This window comes from Saimiri boliviensis, chromosome 6, assembly GCF_048565385.1.
Source record: "Saimiri boliviensis isolate mSaiBol1 chromosome 6, mSaiBol1.pri, whole genome shotgun sequence".
Lineage (NCBI taxonomy): Eukaryota > Metazoa > Chordata > Mammalia > Primates > Cebidae > Saimiri > Saimiri boliviensis.
In genome coordinates, this window is record NC_133454.1 from 77,208,225 (window position 1) to 77,233,351 (window position 25,127).

General features: G+C 41.8%; 1 protein-coding gene across 1 annotated transcript in view; it reads left to right on the forward strand.

Moving 5' to 3' along the window:
• Positions 1–22,552, forward strand: part of SYT9 (synaptotagmin 9) — a 233,927-nt gene extending 211,375 nt beyond the window's left edge. The window contains exon 7 of the mRNA XM_003919797.4: positions 20,256–22,552. Within this exon, the coding sequence (XP_003919846.1) occupies positions 20,256–20,264 (9 nt within the window). The 3' untranslated portion in view covers positions 20,265–22,552. The remainder of the gene's footprint in view (positions 1–20,255) is intronic.
• Positions 22,553–25,127: the final 2,575 nt, after the last annotated feature.

The window sequence follows — 25,127 nt, forward strand, 5'->3', positions numbered from 1 at the left end:
TTTATTTTATTTATTTTTTTTTTTTTTTGCATCTATTTGATTCTTCTCTCTTCTTTATTAGTCTGGTTAGCAGTCTATTTTGTTGATCTTTTCAAAAAACAATCTCCTGAATTTAGTGATATTTTTGAAGGTTTTTTTGTGTCTCTATCTCCTTCAGTTCTGCTCTGATCTTAGTTATTTCTTGTCTTCTGCTTGCTGTTGAGTATTTTTTATCTTGCTCCTGTAGCCCTTTCAATGTTGATGATAGGGTGTAAATTTTAGACCTTTCCTCACTTCTCATGTGGGCATTTATTGCTATAAATTTCCCTCTAGACACTGCTTTAAATGTGTCCCAGAGATTCTGGTACGTTGTGTCTTCGTTCTTATTGGTTTTGAAGAACATCTATATATCTGCCTTAATTTTATTGTTTATCCAGTCGTCATTCAGAAGCAAGTTGTTCATTTTCCATGTAGTTGTGCTGTTTTGAATGGGTTTCTTAATCCTGAGTTTGTTTCTGCCTTTGTTTCATTGATTATCCAGTCAACATTCAAGAGCAAGTTGTTCTGTTTCCATGAAGTTGTGCAGTTTTGAGTGAGTTTCTTAATCTTGCGTTCTAATTTGATTGCTTTGTGGTCTGAGAGACTGTTATGATTTCTGTTCTTTTCCATTTGCTGAGGACTGATTTACTTCCTATTATGTGGTCAATTTTAGAATAAGTGCGATGTGATACTGAGAAAAATGTATATTCTGTGGATTTGGAGTGGAGAGTTCTGTAGATGTCTATTAGGTCTGCTTGGTCCAGATCTGTGTTCAAGTCCTGGATATCCTTGTTGATTTTCTGTCTCATTGATCTGTCTAATATTGACAGAGGAGTGTTAAAGTCTCCCACTATTATTGTGTGGGAGTCTAAGTCTCTTTGTAGGTCATTAAGAACTTGCTTTATGTATCTGGGTGCTCCTGTGTTTGGTGCATATGTATTTAGGATAGTTAGCTCTTCTTGTTGCATTGATCCTTTTACCATTATGTAATGCCCTTGTCTTTTTTATCATTTTGATTTAAAGTCCATTTTATCAGAGACTAGGATTGCAACCCCTGCTTTATTTTTCTCTCCATTTCTTGGTAAATCATTTTCCATCCCTTTATTTTGAGTCTATGTGTGTCTCTGTCCATGAGATGGGTCTTCTGAACACAGCACACCATTGGGTCTTGGCATTTTACTCAGTTTGCCAGTCTATGTCTTTTGATGGAGGCATTTAGGCCATGTACATTTAACATTAATATTGCTATGTGTGTATCTGATCCTGCCATGTTGTTACTGTAGGTTGTTTTGCCCATTAGTTGAAGCTGTTTCTTCATTGCATCATTGGTCTTTACCATTTGGTACATTTTTGCAGTGGCTGGTACTGGTTATTCCTTTCTATGTTTAGTGCTTCCTTCAGGAGCTCTTGTAAGGAAGGTCTGCTGTTGAAAAAATCTCTTAGCAATTGCTTGTCCATAAAGAATTTTATTTCTCCTTCACTTATGAAACTTAGGTTGGCTGGATTTGAAATTCTAGGTTGAAACTTCTTTTCTTTAAGGATGTTGAATATTGGCCCCATTCTCTTCTGGCTTGCAGGGTTTCTGCTGAGAGATCCACTGTGAGTTTCATGGGCTTCCCTTTGTGGGTGACCTTACCTTTCTCTTTGGCTTCCCTGAGCAATTTTTCTTTCATTTCAACCCTGGTGAATCTGACGAGTATGTGCCTTGGAGTTGCTCTTGTTGAGGAATATCTTTGTGGTGTTCTTTGCATTTCTTGCATTTGAATGTTGGTCTGCTTTGCTAGATTGGGGAAATTCTCCTGGATAATGTCCTGAAGAGTGTTTTCTAGCTTGAATTCATTCTCTCAGTCACATTTAGGTACACCAATCAAATGCAGATTAGATCTTTTCACATAATTCCATATTTTTGGAGGCTTTGTTAACTTCTTTTCACTCTTTTTCTCTCATCTTGCCTTCTCATTTTATTTCATGGAGTTGCTCTTTAATTTCTGATACTGTTTCTTCTGCTTTATCAATTCAGCTGTTGAAACTTGTGTATGCTTTGTGATGTTTTCATGCTGTGTTTTCAGCTTCATGAAGTCATTTATGTTCTTCTCTAAGCTGGTTTTTCTATTTAGCATTTCGTCTAACTTTTTTCAAGGTTTTTAGTTTCTTTGCATCGGGTTAGAACACGTTCCTTTAGCTCAAAGAAGTTTGTTATTACCTACCTTCTGAAGCCTGCTTCTGTCAATTCGCCAAACTCCTTTTCCATCCTGTTATATTCCCTTGCTGGTGAGGAGTTGTGATCCCTTGGAGGAGGAGAGGCATTCTGGTCTTTGATGATTCCATCCTTTTTGTGCTGGTTTCTTCCCATCTTCATGTATTTATCTACTTTTGATCTTTGAAGTTGGTGATTTTGGATGGGGTCTCTGAATGGATGTCCTTTCTGTTGATGTCGAGGCTATTTCTTTTTGTTTTTTGTAAGACTGGTGGAGGTCCACTCCAGGCCTTGGTTGCCTGGGAATCACCTGTGGGGGCTGCAAGACAGCAAGGATTGTTCTTTGATCTTTCCTCTGGTAGCTTCATCCCAGAAGTACTGGGTACCCACCTGGTGTAGCCTGAACTCTCTTGTATGGGGATTTTTTGTTGTTGTTGTTCTGCAGGGGTCTGGGAGCTGCTTGAGGATGTAATCTGTCCCCTGTTTGCCTGATGAGGTGCTGCTGGGCTGCCTTGGCCTCAGCCCAGCTGCCCTATAGGCTTCCTCTGACTGTTGTTTACACGGGTGCAATTAGCCCTGCCTTTACAATGGCAGACTCCCTTCCTCCCACTGAGCTCAATCATCCTGGGTTGAGCTCAAGCTGATGTGCTGGCCACAAAACTCTCAAGTGAGAGGGCTCCAGCTTGCTGGGCTTTGTGGGGGTGGGACCTACCAAGCCCTATCAGCTGTCTCCCTGCTCTCAGCTCTCCCTCTTTCTGGGGGAAGAGCAGCTTCTTGATGCAGGTGCTCTCAGTGCTAGTCAGATTGCCCATCCAGACTTGTGCTGACAACCCAAGGTGCAAGCCAGAGCAACTGCTCATATCTGTGCTGAGAACTTGTGACACTTTCGGTGGGGATCTCCTGGTGTGTGGGCTGCAGAGGGCATGGGGGAAGTGCAATATCCTAACTGGAGTGCTGAGGGGGAGGGAGAAATTCCCAATCCTCCAGTCAGTTGCATTTCCCTGGTGGGGCAGTGCCCTGCCCTGCCTCAGTTCACCCTATTTGGGCTATACCCACTGTTCAACCAGTCCCATTGAAATGAACCTGGTACCTTGATTGGAGATGCAGAGATTACTCTCCTTCTGCATCTCTCTTGCTAGGAGCTGTGCTCTGGAGCTGCTTCTGTTTGGCCATGTTGGCCGACGTCCCAAGATATTCCCTAATTTTTTTTTTTTAAACAGTCTTGCTCTGTCACCCAGGCTAGAGTGCAGTGGCACTATCTCAGCTCACTGCAGCCTCCACCTCCTGGGCTCAAGTGATTCTCTTGCCTCAGCCTCCCAAGTAGCTGAGACTATAGGCACCCACCACCACACATGGCTAATTTTTTTTTTTTTTTTTTTTTTTTTTTTTTAGAGATGGGGTTTTGTGATGTTGCCCAGGCCTTTCCTAAGCTCCTGAGATCAAGCAATCCATCCACCTTGGCCTCCCAAAGTGTTGGGATTATAGATGTGAGCCACTGTGCATGGCCCATTTAAGCTAATTCTGAGACTTTTCTCAAATAGAGAAAAACGGATCTGTAAATCACACCTGGAAAAGGAAAGGAGAGCATGAAGGTCCTGGGAAAGGGGTGAAGGCCCCTGCTTGAGGACTTCATGGGGTTGGTATTTAGTCCCTCTTCGTATCCCAATAAGCTATGAAATCTACAGCTGCTCTTTGTGACTTGTGTAAATTCTGGGCAAAAAAAAATAACCTTTCTCTGAGTCATGTCTGCTAAACCAAATATCACCATCCAGTCAGATGGGGCTGATCCCAGCAGGTGACCAAGAAGGAAGTCACCTACTATCTATAAGTCCTACATAATATAATCCTCAGGGTTCACTTTAGGTGCCACCTCCTCCATGAAGTCTCTAGTGAGCAATGCCCCATTTAGAATAAAGTACTCCTTTAATAGTTTGTATTTGATTGTACAGTGACCACATGTCACCTCTAGTTTTTATTTTGTAGTTAGATACATCTGTCTTCCCTCCTGATGTGGACTCATTTAGGTCTGGGGTGTAGAGTCTGTCAGTACCCACTGAATTTACTATTTAGGTGATTTGGGCTTACTGGAGACCCTTACTAAACATGGCAGTTGAGCTTTTGCTCTCTGGTCATGGAAAAGTTCCTAGTATGCAATAGTCAGGAGGCAGGAGGGGGCTGGTCAGTGTGTAAGTACCCAAGGGAGGATTAAAACAAGGTATAGTCTGCACACAGCTCCTCACAGTGGGTGGAAGCACCCAGAGGAGAGAGGCAAAGTGCCTGCACATGCAGCAGGCTGTTTACACCTCCCTCCAGTGTCTTCCTCATGTCAGGTAAATGAGAGCTAGAGGACCTTGGGATCTTGCTCTTTAGCCAGAAAATGCCCAACCTCCATAAATGGTAATGGTGATATCCTGTTCACAGGTGAACAGATCTCATGTCCAGTTTAAGGTGAGGTGGGAGGAAAGGGTGATAGATATATGACTCTTCATTCATGATCTCTTCGATCTCTTTGGTATTTGTATTTTTGAATTATTTTTTCAGAGCTCCATTAGTCCCTATTTAGGAAATGCTAAATTTAAATACCCGGTACTGTTTTGGGGCCAGCTACCTAGAGTTCTCAAGTGCTGAAGCCAACTACCTCCTTCCCATCCTCACTCACCAGTACTTCTACAGGACCAGGCTCAGCGGGGTCTGTCAAGGCAAGAGGGGTGCTTCAGCTGATCCATACTATCACTCAGTTCTGGTTTTCTGACTCTCCTGTTTGCTCTTCAGTCGAACCTCTATACTTCTTCAAGTCCTAAAGTAGAAATCTGAGCATGTAACTCTCCCATTTATAAATCCTTCAATAGCTGTCCTTCATCTTGAACAAGATCAAAGTCAAGTTCCCTATCTTGGCATTCAAGGTCCTCTGCAACCCTGCCTCCATCTCCTCCTTATATTTTATGTTGGGGGCCACACCTAATTGCTGGTCGTTTACACAATGCTTTCTATTCACCCCCATGACTTTGCATCTGCTTTAACTTTTTCTTGTGCTGTCCTTTCAACACCCCTTTTCCTGGCTGGATGCAACCTGTGTTTTTAGCATCTAATCAGTTGTCAGCTTCTTTAGGAAACATTCTGAAGATCCTGTGGTATGAGCTAAATGTTTCTCATCTGTACTATCTTCTCCTAGCACCCTGTGCCTGCCCCTGACATAGCATTTGGTGCCCCTTGATACTATCTGTGTGTGTGTCATCCCCAGCACCTCCTGCTGCTCCTTGAGAATGGGCCTGTTATTCATCATCGTATAACAAGCACCTGGCAAAATGCCTGGCACAAAGTCAGCACTGAATAAGTTCTTGTTGGATACAATTTCAACTTCTTCTATCTTACAACTTGTAAAATGATTTTTACAAGTTTTACTTAACTGATTTCTTAGATAAATTCTGCATGCCAAATTTTTTCAAATCTACAAGCATAGTGGTTCTGTGAATGCACCAAAGTAACTGAGAGCTAGCTCTGAAAGCCAGAGAGCAAGGCAACACCCATGAAAGTTAAGACAATGGCAATGAAGGTCCCAGTCATAATCTCAGATGGATTTGCACTGGCATGAAGGTTCAAACATTTCTCATAAATGTCTTTATAAGGTACTTACATTAATTTAAAAGGCAGGTTGGGAAACCTATGATCATATCCTCCAGAAAGCACAGAATTCCTGCAAGCCTGAAATCACTGTTGGCTGCCATGCTATCAGCTTATCCTAGCAATCTTTCAAGGTGCCTCATTGTGTGGCATCATTTGCTGTATTATAGGAATTCTGTTCAAGTAAGAATCAATCAAGCTTCCTTTGAAACAATCACTTTGTAGAGGAAATGGAGAGTTTCAAGCATTTATTTATTTGTTCAGCAAATATTAATAGAATACCTACTATAGGTACTGAAGACAAATTTTTAGGGAGAAAAAGTCCAAATTCCTTGCCCTAGTGAAACTTGCTATGTGGGAGACACAGACCTATTATGTTATATTAAAGGTAAATGCTATGAAAAATAAAATAGAGCAAGTAAGGGGGATCAGAAATGTGGTACAGATTACTTTTTACAGGGGGTGAATTTTAATGTAGGTAATGGTAGGGCTCACAAATAATTGGAATATTTGAGCAAACACTTGAAGGATATGAGGGAGCAAGCCCTGTGGCCATGCAGACATACAGGCTGAGGGAACAGCCAGTACAAAGGCCTTAAGGAAGTTCACACAAGGAATAGTGAGGAGAGCAATGTAGGGATGCAGGAGAGAAAAAGAGAAGTAGGGGATGAGATCAGAAAGGTAACAGTGGGCAGAGCTCAGGTTACATGAACCCAGTAGAGTCTCAAAAGTACGTTGGCTCATTCACTGAGATGGCAATTTTTAAGAGAGCTGTGACATGATCCAAAGTTATAACTGATCCCTCTGCTGCTGTGTTGAGAATAGACTAGATAATGACAAGGCTGGACATGAGACTACCCATTAGGAGTCTACTGCTATAATCCAGAGGGCAATAACAGAGGCTTGCACCAGTGAGCAGCAGTTACATTCTGGGTGCATTTTGAAGGAGATCCAATAGGGTTTTCTGTAGGATATGAAAGAGAGACATAAAGGATGATCCCAAGGTTGATCACGGAAAGACAGAGCTGCCATGAGGTGAGCTCAGAAGACTGCAGTTAGAGCACCTATGCGGGATGGTCAGGAGGTGGACCTAGTAAGTAAGTTTGAAGCAACTATTGGATATCCACAGGAAAATATGAAATAGCAGTTAGATGCAGGAATCTAGAGTTCCAGAGGAAGATCAGGCTATAAAAATGAATGAGATGTAAATGGTAAAGAGAAGAGGTCCCAGGACTAAGAACTGGGACATTCTACTTAAAGGTAGAGAAACTAATAGACTGAGAAGGAACAAGTCATTGAAGTAGTAAGAAAACCAAGAGGGTGTAGTATCCTAGAAGGCAAGACAGAAATTGTTTCCAGGAAGAAGGAATGCCCAGATGTGACAAATAATATGTAAATAATGAGGATTAAGGACTGATATTGAGTTTATCAATGTGCTGGATATTGGTGACTATGGGGTACTGGTTTGAATAGTGTCCTCCCAAAATTTATGTCTACCCAGAACCTTAGAATGTCACCTTCTTTGAAAATAAGGTCTTTGCAGATATGTTAAGATGAGCTTATGCTGGATCAGGATAGGCATCAAATCCCATGACTAGTGTCCTTTTAAGAAGGCCACAGAAAGACACAGAGGGACATATTGGAGACTGCCATGTGACAATGGAGGCAGGAATTGAAGTGATGCCAATAAGCCAAGGATTGCTGGCAACCACTAAGAGCTAGGAAGAGGCAGTGAAGAATTCTCCCCTACAGTCTTCAGAGGAAGCATGGGCCCACTGGTACCTTGACTTCAGATTTCTAGCCCCCAGAACCATAAGACAATAAAGCTATATTATTTTCAGCCTTCCAGGTTGTGATACTTCATTATGGCAACCCTAAGAAACTAACACATTTGATAAAGCAGCCACTAACATGTCTGTACCTTGATTTTCTCATCTGTAAAATAGGAATAAAAGTACCTGCCTCCATGAATTGTGGCAAGAAGTAATACTATAACATTCTTATAATGGTACATACCAAATTCTACATGTTAACTGTTATAATGATTTTAAATCTAATAATTTTGTTAAGAAATAAAAACACTTGTTTTCATTTGTTCTTTGCTAAATTCTCATTGGCTCATTAATGTGACATTAAATTTCCCTAAACTTTTAAACACCAATTTTATGCTTAATCAAATTCTTTAAATATTTTGAAATAAGGAAAATATATAAATCTAATGACTAAAATTCTCCTAAATATTTAAGCATTATTTAAGCAATTGATTAAATTTCTGTGAATATTTCAAACAGATCACAAATTTAAAATGTGACTAAAAACTCCAAACAAACATCCAATGCAGGTGTTAAACAAAATTGTTCTCCATCAAATAACTCTTATAATGCTAATAAATAAAATTGAGGGCTCCGTCAAAATGGCCAAATAGAAACAGCTCCAGAATGCAGTTCCCAGTGAGAAACATGCAGGAGACAAGTGATCTACACATTTCCAAATGAAGAACCAGGTTCATTTCAATGGGACTGGTTGGACAGTGGGTATAACCAAAAGAGAGCAAACCAAGGCAGGGTGGGGTGCTGCCCCACCCTGAAAGTTCATCTGCTAGGAGGATAGGAGGCCCTCCTCCTCCAGCATTCTAGTTCAGATATTGCGCTTCACACAAGCCTCTGCAACCCACAGACCAGGAGATCTTCACCAGGCTGAAAAGCACCCATGAGGTACCTGCACAGAGCTGAGCAGTAACCCCAGCCAGGGCTGTGAATTGTTGGCACAGATCTACGTGGACGTATTGGCTAACAATGAGAAAGCCTGCAGGACAGAGCTACCTGCCCCCACAAAGAAGGGGAGCTAAAAGCACGGAATCAGGCAATAGGGCTAGGTGGGTCCCTCCCCAACAAAGCCCAGCAAACTGAACCCTCTCGCTTGAGAGTTTCACAGCCAGAACATCAGTTTGAGCTCAACCCAAAACGATGGAGCTCAGAGAGGGGTCTAATCTTCCTGTGTAAACAAAAGACACAGCAAACAAACACAGCAGCTCCACCAAGTCAGTGGCAGCCCAGCAGCGCCTCTGCAGGCAGACAAGGGACAGAAAACCGCTTTCTCAACTGGCTCCCTGAGATCAAAGCTAGATAAATCCATGAAGATGGGAAGAAACCAGGGCAAAAAGGATGAAACCATCAAAGACCAGAAGGCCTCTCCTTCTCCAAGGGATCACAGCTCCTCACCAACAAGGGAACAAAACAGGATGGAGGAGGAGTTTGATAAATTGACAGAAGCAGGCTTCAGAAGGTGGGTAATAACACACTCCTCTGAGCTAAAGCTTTTTCAACTAAACCCCTTGAAAAAAGTTAGATGAAATGCTAACTAGAATAAGAAGCTTAGAGAAGAACATAAACGACTTGATGGAGCTGAAAAGCACAGCACAACAAACTTCACAAAGCATACACAAGTTTCAACAGTTGAATTGATCAAGCAGAAGAAATGATATCAGAGACTAAAGATCAACTAAATGAAATAAAACTAGAAGGCAAGATTAGAGAAAAGAGTGAAAAGAAGTGAACAAAACCTCCAAGAAATATGGGATTATGTGAAAAGACCTAATCTGTGCTTAATCGGTATACTGGAAAGTGATGGAGAGAGTGAATCCAAGCTGGAAAACACTCTTCAGAACATTATCCAAGAGAACTTCTCCAACCTTGCAAGGCAGGCCAACATTCAAATCCAGGAAATACAGAGAACACCACAAAGATACTCTTCAAGAATAGCAACCCCAAGGCACATAGTTATCAGATTCACCAGGGTTGAAATGAAGGAAAAAGTGCTCAGGAAGCCAAAGAGAAAGGTCTGGTCACCCACAAAGGGAAGCCCATGAGACTTACAGCAGATCTCTTGACAGAAACCCTATAAACGAGAAGAGAGTGGGGGCCAATATTCAACATCCTCAAAGAAAAGAACTTTCAACCCAGAATCTCATACCCAGCCAAACTAAGCTTCATAAAGGAAGGAGAAATAAAATCTTTTATAGACAAGCAATTACCAAGAGATTTTGTCACCACCAGACCTTCCTTACAAGAGCTTCTGAAGGAATCAATAAACATGGAAAAACCAGTACCAGCCACTGCAAAAACATACCAAATGGTCAAGATCAATGATATAATGAAAAAACTGCACCAACTAACAGGCAAAATAACCACCCAGAAAAAAAAATGGCAGGATCAAGTTCACACATAACAATATTAACATTAAATGTAAATAGCCTAAATGCCCCAATCAAAAGATACAGACTGGCAAACTGAATAAAAGGTCAAGACCCAATGGTGTACTGTATTCAGGAGACCCACCTCACATGCAAAGACACACATAGACTTAAAGAGATGGAAGAAGATTTACCAAGCAAATGGAGAGAAAAAAAAAAAAAAGCAGAGGCAATCCTAGTCTGATAAAACGGATTTCAAACCAACAAAGATCAAAAGAGACAAAGAAGGGCATTACATAATGGTAAAAGGACCAATGCAACAAGAAAAGCTAACTATCCTAATATATATCCACCCATACAGGAGCACCCAGATACATAAAGCAAGTTCTTAACGACCTACAAAGAGACTTAGACTCCCACACAATAATAGTGGGAGACTTTAACACTCCCCTGTCAATATTAGACAGATCAATGAGACAGAAAATCAACAAGGATATCCAGGACTTGAACACAGATCTGGACCAAGCAGACCTAATAGACATCTACAGAACTCTCCACCCCAAATCCACAGAATATACATTCTTCTCAGCACCACATCACACTTACTCTAAAATTGACCACATGATAGGAAGTAAATCAGTCCTCAGCAAATGGAAAAGAACAGAATTCATAACAAACAGTCTCTCAGACCACAGCGCAATCAAATTAGAACGCAGGATTAAGAAACTCACTCAAAACTGCACAACTTCATGGAACCAGAACAACTTGCTCTTGAATGTTGACTGGATAAACAATGAAACAAAGGCAGAAATAAAGATGTTCTTCAAAACCGATGAGAACGAAGACACAACGTACCAGAATCTCTGGGACACATTTAAAGCAATGTCCCGAGAGAAATTTACAGCAATAACTGCTCACATGAGAAAAAAAGGAAAGATCTAAAATCAACACCCTGTTGTCAAAATTGAAAGGGCTAGAGGAGCAAGATCCAAAAAAAAAAAAAACTCAAAAGCTAGCAGAAGACAAGAAATAACTAAGATCAGAGCAGAATTGAAGGAGATAGAGACAAAAAACACTTCAAAAAAAATCAATAAAGCCAGGAGCTTCTTTTTTGAAAAAAATCAAAGAAATGACAGCTAGCCAGACTAATAAAAATGAAAAGAGAAGAATCAAATAGATGCAATAAAAAAATGATAAAGTGGATATCATCACTGAAGCAACAGAAATACAAACCACCCTCAGAGATTAATACAAACACCTCTATGCACATAAAACAGCAAGTCTGGAAAATGGATAAATTCCAGGACACTTACACCCTCCCAAGACTAAACCAGAAAGAAGTTGAATCCCTGAACAGTCCAATAACAAGGTCTGAAGTTGAGGCAGCAATTAATAGCCTACTAACCAAATCAACATCCAAGTCCAGACAGGTTTACAGCCAAATTCTACAAGATGCACAAAGAGGAGATGGTACCATTCCTTCTGAACTTTTTTCAAACAATAAAAAGAGGGAATCTTCCCTAACTCATTTTCTAAGACCAACATCATCCTGATACCAAAACTTGGCAGAGACAAAACTAAAAAAGAAAACATCAGGCCAATATCCATGGTGAACATTGATGCAAAAATCTTCAATAAAATACTGGCAAACCAAATGCAACAATACATCAAAAAGCTTATCCATCACGATCAAGTAGGCTTCATCCAGGGATGCAAGGCTGGTTCAACACATGCAAATCTATAAATGTAATACATCACATAAACAGAACCAAAGACAAAAACCACATGATCATCTCAATAGATGCAGAGAAGGCCTTTAACAAAATTCAACAGTCCTTTATGCTAAAAACTCCCAATAAACTAGGTATCGACAGAATGTATCTCAAAATAATAAAAGCTATTTACAACAAGCCCACAGCCAGTATCATACTGAATGGGCAAAACCTGGAAACATTCTCTTTGAAAAGTGGCACTAGACAGGGATGCCCCCTCTCCCTATTCCTATTCAATACAGTATTGGAAGTTCTGGCCAGAACAATCAGGCAAGGAAAAGAAATAAAGGGTATTCAATTAGGAAAAGAAGAAGTCAAATTGTCTCTATTTGCAGATGACATGATTGTATATTTAGAAGACTCCATCATCTTAGCACAAAATCTCCTTAAGCTGATAAGCAACTTCAGCAAAGTCTCAGGATACAAAATCAATGTGCAGAAATCACAAGCATTCGTATACACTAATAACAGACAAACAGAGAGCCAAATCATGAGTAAACTCCCATTCACAATTGCTACAAAGAGAACAAAATACCTAGGAATACAACTAACAAAGGATGCAAAAATCCCTTCAAGGAGAACTACAAACCACTGCTCAAGGAAATAAGAGAGGACACAAACAGATGGAAAACATTCCATGCTCATGGTTAGGAAAAATCAGTATCATGAAAATGGCCATACTGCCCAAACTATATAGTTTTATAGATTGAACACTATTCCCTTAAAGCTACCATTGATCTTCTTCACAGGACTGGAAAAAACACTTTAAACTTCATATGGAACCAAAAGAGAGCCTGCATAGCCAAGACAATCCTAAGCAAAAAGAACAAAGCTGGAGGCATCATGCTACCCGACTTCAAACTATACTACAAGGCTACAGTAATCAAAGAAGCATGGTACTGGTACCAAAACAGAGATATAGACCAATGGAACAGGACAGTGGCCTTGGAGGCAATGCCACACATCTACAACCATCTGATCTTTGACAAACCAGACAAAAAGAAGCAATGGGGAAAGGATTCCCTGTTTAATAAATTGGCTAACCATGTGCAGAAAGCTGAAACCGGACCACTTCCTGACACCTTACACTAAAATTAACTCTAGTTGGATTAAAGATTTAAACATAAGACCAAACACCATAAAAACCCTAGAAGAAAACCCAGGCAACACCATTCAGGACATAGGCGTAGGCAAGAACTTCATGACTAAAACACCAAAAGCAATGGCAGAAAAAGCCAAAATAGACAAATGGGATCTAGTTAAACTTAAGAGTTTCTGCATAGCAAAAGAAACAATCATTAGAGTGAACTGGCAACCAACAGAATGGGAAAAAAATTTTATACTCAAAGGGCTAATATCCAGAATCTACAAGGAACTAAAACAGATTTACAAGAAAAAAAAAAACCCCATTCAAAAGTGGACAAAGGATATGAACAGACACTTTTCAAAAGAAGACCTTTATGAAGCCAACATGAAAAAATCACTGGTTATTAGAGAAATGCAAATCAAAACCACATTGAGATACCATCTCACGCCAGTTACAATGGCAATCATTAAAAATCAGGAGACAACAGATGCTGGAGAAGAGGTGGAGAAATAGGAACACTTTTACACTGTTGGTGGGAGTGTAAATTAGTTCAACTATTGTAAAAGACAGTGTGGCGATTCCTTAAGGACCTAGAAATAGAAATTCCATTTGACCTAGCAATTCTGTTACTGGGTATATACCCAAAGGACTATAAATCATTCTATTATAAAGACATATGCACAGGTATGTTCACTGTGGCACTGTTTACAATAGCAAAGAGCTGGAACCAACCTAAATGCCCATCAGTGAGACTGGACAAAGAAAATGTGGCACATATACACCACGAAATACTATTCAGCCACAAAAAATGATGAGCTCGTGTCCTTTGTAGAGACATGGAAAAATCTCGAAACCATCATTCTCAGCAAAGTGACACAAGAACAGAAAACCAAACACTACATGTTCTCACTCATAGGCAGGTATTGAACATGAGAACACATGGACACAGGGAGGGGAGTCACACACACTGTGGTCTGCTGGGTGGGGCTAACAGAGGGACAGCATAGGGTAGGGGGGTTGGGGAGGGATAACATGGGAAGAAATGCCAGATATAGGTGACAAGAGGATGGAGGCAGCAAACCACATTGCCATGTATGTACCTATGCAACAATTCTGCATGATCTGCACATGTACCCCAAAACTTAAAATACAATAAAAATAAATAAATAAAATCATATATTATCTTAGCATTTCAACATCTTAAAAATAAGCTTTATAAATGTAGTATAATACATCTTCCTGAGCATTTAAATGGTGACTATAAATTTAACTAGTTAAGTTAGTCTAAATATGTCCATAAAAATCATGAATCTTATAACTTTCTATTATATCAAATTGTTAAGCATTTAGCTTAAAGAAAAATTGGGATAACAAGATATGTATTGCACTTGAATAAATTACACAAAAGCATCATTTACAATTCTTATTTGTTAAATCTTTCTGTGTTACAAAGTTACTTTTCTAATTAATAGGTATACAATAATGAGTTTAGGAACTCTTTCTAGGAATTGCAATTATAGATGTAGAGATTGGAGTTCCAAACAGCAGAGAAAGAGTAACTTCACACACATGGGATAGGGCATTGGTTACCTCACAGGGGAATTCTACCAGAGCTATAAATTAATAAGGCAAATTTCTTCTTCTGGTTGGCTTCTGCTCTCTGTACGGTCAGTGGGAGACAACCCTAGGATTTTAATAGAATTTTATTTTGTAACCTAGTGCATCACATATATCCTAGGAATCTTTCCAATTTCACACATACCATTTTTTTTTCTTGCCATAACTTTTATCCTTCCTATTCCCCGATTTGGGTAGATAGAATTACGGACACTCACATGTAGCAGTCACAGTCAGAGCTTCCTGCTGAGATGTCCTTTTACTCTGTTCTTTCTCTTCATCTTTGATTCTATAGTCTTCTTTTGATCACTCCAAGCCCTTCAAGAATAGGATGTGCATTGTTTATCTTTGTGTTCTTCTTTTTTTTTTTTTTTTTTTTTTTAGATGGAGTCTGGCTTTGTTGCCCGGGCTGGAGTGAGTAGTGTGGTGTGATCTCAGCTCACTGCAACCTCTGCCTCCCAGGTTCAAGAGATTCTCCTGCCTTAGCCTCCCAAGTAGCTGAGACTACACGTACCCACCACCATACCTGGCTAATTTTTGTATTTTTAGTAGAGACAGGATTTCACCATGTTGGCCAGGCTGGTTTCAAACTCCTGACCTCGGATGATCCATCCCCGTCAGTCTCCCAAAGTGCTGAGATTACAGGCATGTTCCACAGCACCCAGCCTATCTTTGTTTTCTTAGCACTCAGTTCAACTGGCTGGTGCTCAATAAATGTTTGTTGAGTGATAAATAAATGTAATCAATATTAATTTGAAGTAGCAAACCCCAAACATCTTCCACTTTACTTTGTCAGCTAAAGTAATTTTGGCCCTGCAGTAATTTCCTATCTTGGTACCTCGTCTGAAAAATATGGCAGTCCTCGTATTACCTTCTGAATAGTGTCTTCACTGTAGCTTTTGCTTCTAATGAGCTCCTCTCAGTAAATAACAGTCTACGTGTCACACATGCCATGCACCATTTGCCACCTTTCCCCTCAAGATCTACTTGACAGCGAATCTTTTTTTTATTGCATTTTAGGTTTTGGGGTACATGTGAAGAACATGCAAGATTGTTGCATAGGTACACACATGGCAGTGTGATTTGCTGCCTTCCTCCCCTTCACCTATATACTTGGATGGGAGACAGTGAATCTCAACACACTCTCCTATGAAGTCTAGACTGTTAAGAATTCATTTCTGGACTAAGAATCCTTTTTAGAGAGGGACTATACTGGAGTTACCATTCAAAAGCGCAATAATTTGCCTTTCTGGGCATAATACTTAAGAGCATACATTTGAATCCATAAAAGCATGGTGGCAGATTCTGACTCTGCCATTTACTGCCTTTTTCAGACTCAGTTACCTCACTGTAAAACTGTAATTGTAATATCTATCACAAAGGGTTGAGGTGAGGTGTGAATGAGATAAGATATGCAAAGCTCTTAGGATACAGCTAGTACTTAAGCACTCAATAAATAGTAGTTATTGCCCAAATGGACTCTTTCATTTTCCATGCTACTGGCTCAGTCTCCTGAAAGGCACTATAGTCACATTCATACTGCTTTATTTCTTTAAGATACTTGTTCTTAAAGGGGAGAGGGAAAGTGAAAAAAAAATTGAATGTTCTCTTTACAGAAGAAAGCTAATCAGATTGTAAACTGGCAGAGCGTGATAATTCTTCTATTTGCAAAGCTGTGCTAAGCAATAGTCAACAAAATCAGATTATAAACCAGCAGAGCATGATGAATCTTCATGTATTTGCAAAGCTGTGCTAACCAATAGTCAACAAAATCCTGAGATTTTTGTGCTTTTTAAATACAATTTTAAATGTAATCTTAAAAATATTAAGTACATATAAGATTAAATCATGTAATAAGAATCACTTCCATTTTTGACAAGCTTCTTAGTTCAGAGCCCTTAGGTACTTCCTGTAATAAAGACCCATTTTCAGATTCACAGATGTTATCTAATGTTTCACTCTGTCTTTTCATGTTCTCAATTTGGGGCCTGTTTTCAATGGCCTGTCTCATATCAGCTGTCACTTTTGTGATCGAAATGTCACTTCACATTACAGTTTTCATTGGGACAGTTCTCATCTATGGCTTCAATTCAATTTAATTCAAATTAGATCCTTATGTCTCAGGACAATTGAATTCACTTAAAATCTCCTCTGTTCAGATAGGATTGTAACCACTACTTCCTGTTGATACTACTGGAGTTATTGGTACCTTCTAAACCCCTGGTACTGCCTGGGAGCCTCCCAGGTCTTGTAACAAGGACACTGCTACTTCTGCCCCTGGAAATGGGGCTGGCACCAGCACTGGCACCAGCACTGGCACCAGGCTAGCATTATGCTCAACAGTTATTAAACCACCATTGCTGTCTCTGGTGTTGATGCCTCAGTCTCCACCACCTTCCTCTCACCAAAATCCTACTGGGTCAGTGCGTTTCTGAATTATGGAAAACTATTTTCTCACATTTTGTTTTATAAACTTTTGGCTGACAAACAGCTCAGTAGGTTAGAGAAGTTTGGAAGGGGGTAATTTGCTTATTTTGTTTGGTTTGATTGAGTTTTTCTAGTCTTCCCCCAACAGAAGCCAGACAAAAAGGGGCTGGGCAACAACAGAAAAATTTACCCGTGTCTTCTCCTGAGACAACTTTTTCAGGCCTGACTTGTATGCTTGACTTTCCCTAAAATAAGTTTCTTTGCAAGAAGCTTTTCTTGCAAGACTGCTGGTAGCAATGATACTACCATGCTACCAGATGTATCGAAACTCCTTTATCCTGTCATCTTGTGGGCTTGGTCCAGGCTTGCAAGCATTCTAGAACCTTAGTGACACTATCCAGAAGAGGAAAAGATTCAGAGTCCAGAAAACTCACCCAACTGAAGGGCTGCACCTTAAAAAAGGGGAGACCAGTAGGCTGCATCACCGTATTTCCAGAGGCTGACCTTGATTCTGGCTAATTGCACACACAAGGAAATTCACCAAATAAGCAAAGCCCAGCTATGGAGTTCAGGTCGGAGCTGTGCTATGACTTGGCCATTGGCAACATTGCCTCTGCTACTGGTATCCCTGGGTATGGGGACTGGTAAAAAGTTAGCTGAGGTTGCAGCCTAGCCCTCTATGCAGGCTTTAAACAGGCCATAAGAAACCAGATTACAGAGGTGGTCCCTAAGGCTAGGTACTTTGGGAGAGCTAAATCTGAAGCATTCTGAAGGAACTGTTTAAATGGAGAGGTAAAACTAGATCATAACATGGAAAAATGAGGTTATGCACAGAACTGAGGGGGCAAACTAGATACATGTGCATGTCAGTAGCGGGGGGAATCCAGAGAAATGGGATAAGCAGCTAGGAAGCCATAAGTGGGACTTGCTGCATGCTACTGGTTTTGACTAGGGTTCTTAAGGGCAGCTCATCTGGCTAGATTTAGAGTATCTAGAAAGCCAAGGCAGATAAAGTACTTTTAATACATCAGAAATGTGGATGGGACCTACAGAGGGAATTGACATAATTGCTAAAGCTTGGGCTTTGAAATTAGAAGTCTTGGGTTTAAATCTCAGCTCTGACACTTAGTCACAGCGTGGCTGTGTGCAAATTAGTCTCTCTATAACTCTGCATCCTCCATTAAAGAACCTCAAGCGGTCTTTTAAGAACTTATGAAGTCCATATCCCAGTGCCACGCATATAATAGGTACCCAAAAAGGAAGAAATATTGGATGATACCATCACAACTAATTCCAGACCACATTCACTGGTGGTGCTGAGCCTGTTAACAATTTGCTTTCTCTGGTGAGAAAGGACTCAGAAATTGGCCAACTGATATGGGTATGGGTTTTATAGTTGAAAGAGTGGCTAGGGAACCAAGAGCCTGATGTAGGTGATTGCTTAGAAAGTAAAGCTATTCAGAGGGTGCTCCAGAGTAGCAGTTGATCTGGCAAACTGATATTTAAACCACAATATTCATGCTTTCTTTCTACATGCAGAAACAAATACCCCTTTCCCAGAGATGTGTGTGTGTGTCTACACACATGCACATACTTCAAAGCCACAGGTCACAATCAAACATGGTTTCCCTTTGCAGGGAACACACTGGCTTTCAATACTTTCCTTAAGTTATAGCAGGCGTCCCCAAACGATGGCCCGCAGGCTGCATGCGGCCCCCTGAGGCCATTTATCTGGCCCCCCGCCGCACTTCAGGAAGGGGCACCTCTTTCATTGGTGATCAGTGAGAGGAGCACAGTATGTGGCGGCCCTCCAATGGTCTGAGGGACAGTGAACTGGCCCCCTGTGTAAAAAGTTTGGGGACGCCAGAGTTATAACCTCACATGTGACCTTTTGATCTCTGAAATGAAGTTCATAAATTTCAGTATCAGAATGGTTGCTACTCTTTCATAGTTTACATGTAAATTTTGTTATTCCTATATCCATAGAAGTCACTTCAGTTTTTTCTCTCTATGGCCACAGTATTACTACATTTAATCTGTGCTGGAAGGTACCCTGAGTTTAAATTAAGTTGAATGCTGGGCCGAGTGTGAAACACAAGAGATCCTGCTAATTTAAGTCTAGGGCTTCCTTAAGAGAGGCCCTCCTTCACGTCTTGGAAACAAGGATTGATGTTGCACCACTCCGACCTCCTCTTTCCATCCCAGCTGTATTAGTCCATTTTCACACTGCTGACAAAGACACATCTGAGAGGGGGAAGAAAAAGGGGTTTAATTGGACTTATAGTTCCACATGGTTGGGGAGTCCTCAGAATCATGGCGGGAGGCAAAAGGCACTTCTTACAGGGCAGCAGCAAGAGAAAATGAGGAAGAAGTGAAGGCGGAAACCCCTGATAAACCAACAGATCTCGTGAGACTCACCCGCTATCATGAGAATAACACAGGAAATACCGGCCCCTATGACTCGATTACCTCTCCTCGGGTCCTTCCCACAACACATGGGAATTCTGGGAGATACAATTCAAGTTGAGATTTGGGTTGGGACACAACCAAATCATATCATCGGTCTTACCTCCTACCATTTCCCTCCTCACACTACAGTCCAGCCACACCAAATTGTAATGATTCCTTCAATGCACCTTGCCCTTTACTGCATTTCTGCCTTTGCACAGTCTCTTTCCTCTACCCCAAGTGACCTTCCTTCCTTCCTTTTCAGAGGGATTCCTTGTCAGCCTAAATGGCCTAGCTCAAGACTCATTCTTCAGGGTGTTCTCTGTAGACCTCCTCAATCCCTTCGAAGTTACTCTCTGTCTTCTCTTGGCCCCTGCAGTATTCTATGCACACCTATATTATTCAGCTTCTCACATTGTAATTTCTCCCCCTGTGAGCCCTTTGAAAGCAGGGTGAGTGTCCTACTTATGGTCCTTGTATCCTCAGCATCTATTATCATGCCTGCCACTTGTTTGGTGCACATTAAAAATGTATGAATGAGGCAGGCATGGTGGCTCATGCCTGTAATCCCAGCACTTTGGAAGGCCAAGGAGGGTGGATCACAAGGTCAGGAGTTTGAGACCATCCTGGCATCATGGTGAAACCCTGTCTCTACGAAAAATACAAAAATTAGCCAGGTATGATGGTGGGTGCCTGTAGTCCCAGCTACTCTGGAGGCTGAGGCAGGAGAATTGCTTGAACCCGGGAAATGGAGGCTGCAGTGAGCCGACATCATGCCACTGCATTCCAGCCTGGGTGACAGAGCAAAACTCTATCTCAAAAAAAAAAATGTATGAATGAAAGCCAAATTATTCTTTTTGTTTTTTCCTCCTGCAGAAACGATGATCATGGGTAAGAGGACTGCTTGCACCAAGGACGCAATAGTACAACCATCTTACAAAGACCTTAAGTAACTTTTTCCATCCAGCAACACCCAGATGACTTCAGCGACCAAATGCTCAGCTGTAACCACAGCAATAACTGGCCTTCTTTCCAGATTGGGTTTGGTGAACCTGAATGGTCCAGCCACCTTCTTCAGGTGACTCACGGTGATGTGCTGACGGGGAAGCATGTCTCCTATGGCCAAGAACCAAGATTGGACTATGAACGAAAACAAATGATAGATATAGTGACAGTACCAAGGGTACCACGACTTAGTGTTTCATATGAAGCCCTTTGTGATGAGGACATAGACTCTGCCCTGGAAATTGTTATTCTAACACGATATTATTTTCTAGAATGCCCTGGAAGGAAAGACTATTTAAAAATATATCCAGGTGCTATATAGGCAGCAGGTCTCAATTCACACATGACTACCTTTGAGCTAATGACTGTCTCCAGAAAATAACTTTGCCCCAGTAAGTGCTCCAGATTTGCAAGGAATAGCCCCACGAGAATGATAGGACAAGCAGGCCGTTCCCTGGAAGAAATCTAGTGGCAAGGAGGGCTAGTCCACAGCCAACTCACTGCCTCTTCCCTTGCACGTAGTAGAGAGTACCAGTATCAATATGGCCCTGTTTTCTGCTAAAACCAGATTTTGAGGAATCAGAGACCCCCCAACACTATTCCCTCAGTAGCCAGCAGCCACTTCCTTTCAACTGGGGGTACTATTATAATGAAAAGTAATTGTTATCCCAGTTAGAAGGGCATACATCTCAGAGGTATGAGCATGTGGAATATCCTTTCCTAGGCACGTTTGTCCACTGAGTTAACAGCCTAAGAAACTGGTGTAGCAATGGGTGAGATGAGATCATGGAGAGAGAACACAGCCATCCCCTAGAGAAAGGCACCGCTTTTGGGCTTCTTTGGCCTGAGTGCCTTCTGGGGTATTTCCATATGCAACAGCCCAGAGTCATAGCCTTGGGCAACCACACACAGAGGTTTCCTTCTCACTTCAAACACATACATCACGTTCACAGCACTTGGGGATGGAAATACCTACAAGAGTGAAGGTAAAGGGCACTCCCTGGGCATCTCATTCATTACTCGGCTTCCTTCCTGACCAAGTCTGCCAACCAATGGCCAGCTATGCACTTCATCCTCATTGCTTCTGCCTCCATATAAATGAAACCAAAGGCCTCAGCACATCCTGGGAGGACTAGGGGCTGTTACCTGGGTCCTCTCTGTCCCATTATAGGTGCAAGGCACCCCATCCACACATTTGCACCACTATCCCAAGATAATATTTTCCTTTTCACACAATCTCTTTGCAACAGAATCCAGATCTGATTGCAGTTTACTTTCTTGGAAAGCTCATTATCTTTGTTTCAATTAACATTTCAGGATGGAACTAACTGGGTGGAAGAAGGATGATTGCCTGTCTTTAGAAAGTTCTCATTGCCCCAGCTGCCTAGTACTGTACAAGAACCTCTACCCTGATGGCAGATCTAAAAAGGCTGTAGGCCTTTGGTTGTAGGAAGCAGTGTCACTACATACAAGCTTCACTTCTTAGATTGGCTTCCAATCACTGAGGTTCAAAGAGAATCCAAGGTTCTGCCTGTGTCTGTGGCATAAGGAAAATTCAACTTCCTCTGCTCAAGGTTCCCCTCTGCTCATCCTTCATTCAGATATCCTCCACCATACAAGTGTTTAGAGCCACTGCTCATCCCTCATTCAGACATCCTCGATCGTACCTGTGTTTAGAACCAAAGCTTGAAGGGCTAGCGCCACCAGGATAGTTAGAAGAAATACTGTCTGTAGATCCAGGCAGATGAGCCCAGAAGAATGGTCCCAGAGACATCAGACTGGCTCCAATACATACCAGGCAGCCATCCAAATAAATTCTGACATGTCCTTGGCAAAGGGAGCCTGGGTTGGAGATCCTGAGGCAGCTGTGCCTACTGTTCCCCACCTCAGGAACTTCCTGCCCAGAAAGCCAGCAGCCTTGGGACACTAATAAGGATGGAACTGGCTTGTTGGTGTGAAACAGAACAAGAGGCAAGCAGGCAAAGAGGACTGTCTGCATGGCAGGCAGGTAGGTTTGGGTCTGGAAAGCTTTGCCTAGCCAGTACAGCTGTGGCCAGAGGCTGGTTGTAAATTTGAACTCCCTCAGCCCGTCTGCAACTCTGCCTCTGTTCTCTTGCATTCTGTTTGGTTCCCCTTTAGTTTCCTAGTAAATGTTCCTTTTGAAAAACTCCAGCCTTGTCTCATTTAACTTGGGGGAAGGGGATTCTCCAATGTCTTTTCTTGGATAAAGATGGAAATTAAAACACCATGAGAAAATGGACATGGCAGTAGAAAGGAAACATCAAGATGAAACCTCAAAAAGAGCTAGTGCCAAGAGAGAGCGAGAGGCCAGGTGTCCCCCCACCCAACTGGCACTGATTCTCAGCCCCTTCCTCTTACTTCCATTGACTTCAAGTAGATCTGCTCTTGATGTGTGTTGCTGCTAAGGCACCTTCCTAGTCAGTGAATTGGACACATGCAGCAGGCAGTATGATGTCCAGGAAGTACACTCGTACATGACAGGCGATAGGATCAGGGTGGGAGGGGAGAGGTTTCTACAGTGTGGATGTTCTCAAAATTCTCCAACAATAATGACTCTAAATGGTATGATTTAGGGCTGGGTACAGTGACTCACACCTATAATCTCAGCACTTTGGGAGGCCAAGGTGGGAGGATCACTTGATACCAAGAGTTCAAGATCAGTCTGGCAACATGGAGAGACCCCCATCTAATTTTAAAAGAGACCCCCTGGATAATTTTTTAAAAATTAGCCATGTACCTGTAGTTAGTCCCAGCTACTTGGGAAGCTGAGACAGGAGAATCACCTGAGTCCAGGAGTTTGAGGCTTCTGTGAGCCATGATTGCACCACTGGATTTCAGCCTGAGCAACAGAGCAGGACCCTGTCTCTAAAAATGAAAAAAAAAAAAAGAGGTATGATTTAGTTCACATGGCCATCAGTAGAACTACATTTCTTATGATGAAAAGAAAATAATTATTTTACACTTGAGTCAGAGAGACTGACAAAGGATAGGTATGAAAAATGGCTTGCTATTTTCATGACCATCCTGTCCTGCAATCGGGGACATTCCAATGACTTACTGCTGCCTAACAAAGCACCAAAACATAGTGGCTTAAATAGAAAGGTATTGTCTCTCTTGATTATCTGGGTTGACTGAGCTTAGGTGACGCTCTCCCCTGGAGTTTCATGGTTGTTCTCAGATAGCATCTGGGGCTGGCATGATCTGAATACCTGCCTGGGATGGATGTTTAGAACGGCTTCTTCATTCACATCTGGCTCCGGAATTGAAATACCTGGAACAGCTGCAGAATGGCTGGACATCTCTCTCCACATGGTTACTTTGGGCTCCCTCACAACATGGACATCTCAAGACAGTGTAAAGAGACTGGCTTCCCCCAGAGCTAGCATTGCCAGTGAGCCAGGTAGCTGCTTCAAGTTTCTGTTAAGTAAGTTCTAAAGTAACCTAGAGTCACTTCTGCCACATACTATGGGTCAAGAGCGAGTCATAATCTTGAATCAGCCCAGATTCAAGGGGAAAGAAAGTACACAAGAATGGAATACCAGATGTGGCTCATCAGGACCATCTTTGGAGACAGTGGGGATAGGAGTAACAGTGGGGAGGTTAATGAGTTAAAGGGCTTCCTGGATAGCTGTCATTTTAAAAGCACATAGAACGCTCAACACACGGGGAGAATGCAGTGAGTAATAACAGGCAGAGGAGAGGGGAGGGCTAAACATGGAGAGGTAAACAGAGCATAGCTAAAGAAAAGCAACTGATTCTGACTAATACAGTGCTTATGAACTTCCAAAGCAAATTTATGCATAGTAATTTAATGAACCAAGAAAAAGACACAAATATGGATGTGACTATAGCCAAAAACAATGTCTGCTGCCTGTATGTGGATCCTGATAATTCTGTGGGTCACTTTGCCCCTGGCCACTCACTTCACTGATAGCCACTTGGGACTATTGAAGGCATCTAGCTTAGGAGTGCCCAGCCTCTGGTATTGCCACTCAAATTCGACCCAGAAAAGATGGCTCACCTGTTGCTTACTGGGCCCTTCCACATCCTTACAAAGAGTATCTCTCTCACATAGGAGTCCTGAGCTGGTTGCTGGAACACAGCACAACCAGAGGCCGAGTGGCGAGTGAGACTCCTATGAGACTCAAGTTTTCCCTCTAATGGGAACTCCTGACTCTTCCTCCTTCAGTCCTCTGTCGGGACCAAAGAGGAGGGAAACCCCTCAATATCCTTTGGCAATCACTGTGAACACTTCCCCAGCTACAAAGGTGCTGCTTTGGGGTCATCCAAGTCAGAGTCAAGCCTTTGGCAATGTTTGGGAAATGCTGGTATGTCTCTGAGATGAGCTTTCAAGACGAGAGGTATGTATGAATGGGGCCTTTCTGGGATAGCACACACTATTCTACTTTCGTTTTTTTTTCCTTTGTTGTTGTTGTTGTTGAGATGGAATCTCACACTTGTCTTCCAGGCTGGAGTGCACTGGCGCAATCTCAACTCACTGCAATCTCCGCCTCCCGCATTCAAGCAATTTTTCTGCCTCAGCCTCCTGAGTAGCTGGAATTACAGGCACCCACCACCACGCCCAACTAATTTTTTTGTATTTTTAGTTGAGACAGGGTTTCGCCATGTTGGCCAGGCTGGTCTCAAACTCCTGACCTCAGGTCATCTGCCCGCCTTGGCCTTCCAAAGTGTTGGGATTACAGGTGTGAGCCACCGATACTG